This window comes from Talpa europaea, assembly GCF_964194135.1.
Source record: "Talpa europaea genome assembly, chromosome: 8".
Taxonomy (NCBI): Eukaryota; Metazoa; Chordata; class Mammalia; order Eulipotyphla; family Talpidae; genus Talpa; species Talpa europaea.
The window spans coordinates 86582074-86588073 of record NC_140075.1 but is presented as its reverse complement, the minus strand read 5'-3'; the positions used below and the strand labels follow the sequence as shown (position 1 = coordinate 86588073).

Genomic DNA, 6000 nt, shown 5'->3' with positions numbered 1-6000 from the left:
TTCTTGCTCAAATACTAATTTGATAACATGGAAAAAAACAGGATTTGCATAAAACCCCCCTCTCAGTCACTAACCCCCCATGAAATAGTACTACTGTACTTATATCTGGGAGACAACTTAGTCTTCTATTTTTTCATAGCTTCTTTTCTTGGAGGAAAAACTTTTGGACTATGGAATTCTGGAAGCTGAATGCCAAGCAGGTTTTTCACATTTTGCTGTCTCAGACATTTTTCATATTTCTTAGAATTTGCAGTTCTTTTCTTAGGTGCTTTAGAGCAACTGAAATATCAGCCAGTTGTGGATCATACTGTGCTTTCTGAGTGTAGAGACGGAAATGTCTGATGGTTTCCGATAACAAGACTTCTGGGTCTGTACCTCGTTCTGGAAGGCGCAGCACCCGCTCGCAGGCGATGGCATAATTCTTGTGCCAATTCACTGGGTGCTCCTTTTGAAAATAGACAATCTCCTTATAAAGCTGGAAGACAGCAAAAATGTTGGTATCCCATTGTTATCCCTTGAGTTTTTTTTTTCCCAAATAACAGAAAACACAGAGGAATAATAACACACACACACACACATCCAAGCAGCCTACAGTAGAAATCTAATCGTTGCTAGGCCATGCAGAAAATGCAAGGATGTTACTATAATTATTACAGTGGCAGGAGGCAAATATGCTTCATCTAAAACTGCTTCTGGGGCTTTTCGGATGTTGCAGAGGGAACCCTAAGACACACTGTGTCAGGACAAAATGCTCTTCCTCCCGAAAGATGTTCTGGGAAAGGGATTTAGTTCTAATTCATGGAAAGCTATTTACTCAACAGGCAGAAAGGTTGGGATTCTAAATTTAGCTGTTGGAGAAAAAAAATAGCTTTCTTTAGAAAACTGTATGGAAAAAGAACTTGAAGGAATTTAAATTTTGTCTAACATTTTTACATAAATTTCTCCCCACATTAAAAACAGCAATACAACAATAACAGAACTCAGACAAACATTATCGAATAAGCTGGGTATAAAAGAATTTGAGACATCCTTAAAATACAGTATTTAAAATCTTCACAGTATACCATAATTACAATTTTGATAGTTAAGACTTTGCCCACAGAATGGAGAATTTTGTTCTTCATCATCAGAGATAGTACTAACGGATAGAATTAGATTTTTATTTTAGCCTTAGAAATTTGGACATTGAGTTTTCCAAAGGGAAAACACTGAAATTTTATAAATAAATAAGAAAGCAGATACAAATCTGTAAAATGGAAAATCACCTTGCTAATTTGGAAACTTCACAGCCTTCTTGGGGCTTGTCAAATTAGAGTCAGATCCTTAGGAACGCAAATTTTCCAGTGGATTCCACAAGAACATAGAGCAAGCAATGATGCTTTTTTCAGAACAAGTGCTGTACGAATCAGAACTGTATTCATCACATCACTGACTTGAAAAGGACTCAATTCTCTTACCTATTTCCCAAACTCCTACTCCAGCGCAGACAAATGCCTATTAGCATCCCCATGAAAATTCCACAATCATGTTTGACATGTCATTTTGATATGACTAACCCTGTCGTCAAGCTATCTTTTAAAGCAATTTCTCCTAGTTTCCTTCATTCCACGCGTTAGAAAAAGTCACCTCACAGTTTGATATACCTTAAAGCTAGTAAGTCTGCCTCCTTCCCTTTTACTGTCTTGGTAAAATCTTCAAATTTTGTCCTTCTTTCCCCACTGCCCTTTTTCACTGTTGATTCCCTGTCTCCTGAGTGTCCCCCCGCACCCCTGCAGTAAGGAATGTATAAATGGCTTGGTGCTCCTTGGCACAGAATAGGCACTAAGAACTCCCCAAGCTCTCACATTCCCAGGTTTTCACCCTTGATCTCCCTGATGGATTGTCCTCCCTCTCCCCTCCCCAGTTTCCTCTCCCACCACCTGTCTGGTGCTCCTTCTGCTCGCTCAGGGTGACACTCCAGTGACACCTCCTCGGGACTCTTCCCTGTTCACAGCATCCTCTCCAGAAGTGGGGCTTCCCTCCCACACAGCACCTCTGCAAACCTCTGCTGTCACCAGACTGCACTTAACCAAGGCCTTTATCTTCCATCTCTCACTCTAGCCTGCCATCTCTTTGATAGCAAGTACAATGCTTGATTGCACCACAATATTTGGTATTAACTGGGCTGCACTCAATAAAAGCTCTGTAAGTGAATGAATTAACAAATAAGCAATGCACCCATGATCACAAAATTGAGGAGTAAAATTAGTCTATTCTGACTCAACACCATGCTATTCTTTCTTAGCTCTAAATAAGTGCCTTGGTGAAGTCAACCTACTGAGGCCTAGTGATAGCAGAAATATCCCAAATTGCTCACACCTTTGGTTCCAGGGCTCTGTTCTCCTTGGTCCTTGCCAAGATGTCTGATTCCTATATGGCAGGCTCCAAGATTATCTCTGCAGATATCTGAAGAGCCCAGTCCTATAATCGTAGCAGGGGCCTGTTAAAACAGTGCCTCTCCTCTGTATGTCCATTACCCATCAGAGAGGACCACAATGCAGTCTCAGTGTGGCTGGGTCTTCTTTGGTTTGACTTTCTGGGGTCATAGAAGACAGAGCCTTCTGGTGACCTTTATCTTTGTTTGTGAAATCTCAACCAGCTATGGCCCCATCAAAGGTAACCAGGGTCATGACTTCTGAGTAGAGGGCAACCTGTAAAAGGCTATTGCTGTTGTGGTAAATCACCACAAACGCAGTGGCTTAAAACAACACACATTTTTTATCTCACAGTCCTGAAGGTTAGATGCCATAACATCAAAGTTTTTGTAAAATGGCAGGGATGCTGTTGTTCTGGAGGCTCTAGAATTTTTTTTTTTTTTGCCCTCTGCAGCTTCCAGAGGCCGCCTACACTCCTTAATATGTGACCTCTTCCTGCATCTTCCTGGCCAGCCATGTAGCTTCTTCAGATCTTTCTCTCTGACCTCTACTGACAATGTGGCATCTTCTTCTCTTATACTGACCCCTTCCTTTGCCCGTCCCCCAGCCCCAACCTTGTAAAGACCCTTGTGATTACACTGGGCTCATGCAGATAATTCAGGATAACTGCCCCATCATATTTTAAAGTTACCTTTGCCATGTAAGGTCATATATTCACCAGTCCTAGAGATTGGGACACGGGCATCTTTAGGAGGGACATTATTTTGTCAACCACAACCATTTACTTTAGATATTATTTGTGATACATATAAGTAGTTTCCCATTTATACAGCTTTATAATGCCCAGACAAAGCTAGAAAGAAGAAAATCAAAACTCTACTATGATACAGACACCCTTTCTCCATCCCAAACAATCATCACCACCATCCCACCAAATACATTCCTTTATATTAAAGTATCACATACGTTGTATGCATGAGTGTAGAGCTGAGCTTTCACATTTGAAGGTATATTAGCAGATTCCGCCAGGCTGAATATGAAGAAGGGTGTTTTCATCCTAGGATGGGGGTGGGGCAGGGTGGGAAGTGTCATTTAAATCATGTTGTCAATTTCACAGTCAAAGTTAAATCTTCCAGACTTTTCCATTGATAAGAAACATATAGATCCCTTATATTGTTTCTGAAAGTCTTGTATTCATGGACATTTACTGTGAACCAAAGACAACCACTTATTCCCCCTACCATATCCGAATCTTTCAGAAAAAAGCTCATGCTCCTCATCACACCAGATGTATATTATTTTTACACCAGGAAGGGGAACTTGGTGAGTTTATCAGCCTTCCCTGAAGGTGCCCATCACAATAGCTCATACTATGTCTGTCCAGTTCTTCAAAGGTGGCTGGACTCCAACCACGTGGACTCATCCCAAAGTTTTCAACATAGCAGTTCAATCACTACCTGCCTGGATTATGGCCTTTCTTTTTTTAAGTGACTTGTCTCCCAGCTTTCCCAAAATCACAATGAAGAATTGTGCAAACACATGACACATCCTTCACTAGATCTTCAAAACAAGTGTTCGTCTTTATTAACTAGAAAGGTAACTTGAAATATGCCACTGTCTGACTTTTCCAAAAATAGCACTGCACAAACTAGAGTATATTTAATCTTGTAAGTGCTATTCTAGTTGTATTTCTTGATAATTAAAAAAAAAAATCTCTTTAAACTTACATACACCCTATACACTATAATTGGATCCCAGTGAAGTACCTGCCCCAGAGTGGACACAAATACATGTTTGGTGAAGGAAGTACTTTGCATGTACTTGGTACATCTGTCTGTGCTACTTAAGACTCTACATTAACACTGGGGCCAAAGTCTGTTAGTGTTAGATATTTTGATTATTTTAAAATAATGACAGGGACCAAGAGTCAAGAACATCACCGCTAAGTGTTCTGCACAGGAACAGCAGGAATGTGTAACACCTAGCACATTCACATTCAAATCTCTTCCAACATGTCTGTCTGCTTCTTCAGTCTGTAAGCTGCTTGGGGGTAGAGACTATGTCATATTTATATGTTTGGCTTCCATGCCTAGCACGGTGCCCCACCTCAAGTCAGTATTCAATAGGTGCTTAAATAATTAACTACACATCACACATGGAGGACAGCAAGGTCTGTTCAATCAGTGACACACTGGTGTGTTTGAAGCAGGAGAGCATGGGGGTTACAAGTGTCCTAGAATCAGAGAGATGCTTGTTTTGGACTCTCGCTAGTAGCTATGTGGCCTCTCTGCCTTCAGTTTGTTCTCTTGTAAGATGGAGGTGATACTAATTTACAGGTTGTTGTATAGATGCAACGAGATTATTCACAAATAATGATTTGTACAATGCTTCAAACAAAATAATTGCTTATTGACACAAAAATGCAGATTAGTCACCTTGCTTGCCACATCTCCTCATTGGCCACAGATTCCCAAGTAGAGAGATCAAACCTATAGTTACAAGAAAATGTAACATTATTCTGTCAGCTATATTTATTGATAGATAAGTAATCCCTGATTAATAATCACAACGGTTATGAAACAGGGTAGATTTTGATGTATTCATTAAATAATTAACTACATGTCACACATGGAGACAGACAGCAACTTCTATTCAATCAGTAACACTGATTAAACTTATTATCCTAGAAAAGCTCAATCATTAGGAATTTGGGAGTTTTGGTAAATGTGTTCTTGCTCTGCACAAGGAGTCCCAGTGTCTCATGGGAGCAAACAAAGGATTAGTGGAAGAGGCTGGAGGCATTTGGGGAGCCAACTGCTCTAGGAACTGTTAGTTGACAACAGGGCAGGGGTGAGGTCTGGGTCACTTTGGACATAGCTACCAGTAAGCCAGCTGGAGGGAAGTACACTGAAGGGAATTAGTTTGTAGAGAGGGGACTCCTGGCTTTGCAGGAGGGAAGAAGCTACTCAAAATATGCTGGTTAAGCCATTTGCTGTTTTTTTTCCTTTTTTGCAATTAAAATTTCTCTAATTGGACAGAATGGAGATAGTGAGTAATTGCTATATAATTGTGTGTTTCAGCTGTTCAGACAAGAGGTGCTTTTCTAACTTTCCCTTCTGATGTTCACAGAGCACTTTGATACAACCCACTTATCCATCGTGAGCAGGGGCACAATGAGCTCTGCTCACTCGCACTGATCCAAAAAAACCTCTGTAGCATTTTTTTTCACATGATTTTACCTACTGTTCTTAAATGATCAGCAACAGGTTATCTAATCTTTAAATAATTCAAAATTTTAAACATAGGCTTTAGAGGCACATTTGTTTAGGTAGGGGCTCATTTTTCAAAAGGGAGAGAGAGTCAACCCTGGAGCAAAGCTTCAAGGAAGACTAATCACGCCCCAAACAACACTGCTGACAAACAGCTATGAAGAAAAGGTTGAATTCAAGTCCCAGCTTTCCTTAGAGAAGCAATCTGTCATTTTTTTTTTTTTTGGGGGGGGGGTGCTTTCCCATATCACTTTATTTTTTTAATTTTTTTTTTATGTATTTTTTGCATCATTGTTTATTTTTAAACAATGTTTGCT

General features: G+C 40.1%; 1 protein-coding gene across 1 annotated transcript in view; it reads right to left on the bottom strand.

The window, feature by feature from the left end:
• Window positions 1–220: 220 nt before the first annotated feature.
• TMEM260 (transmembrane protein 260) overlaps window positions 221–6000 on the bottom strand; it is a gene marked incomplete at both ends in the record, with an annotated part of 51795 nt that continues 46015 nt past the window's right edge. Inside the window, 3 exons of the mRNA XM_084240647.1 lie at window positions 221–475; window positions 3381–3471; window positions 4850–4903. Coding sequence (XP_084096773.1) covers window positions 221–475; window positions 3381–3471; window positions 4850–4903 — 400 coding nt within the window. The remainder of the gene's footprint in view (window positions 476–3380; window positions 3472–4849; window positions 4904–6000) is intronic.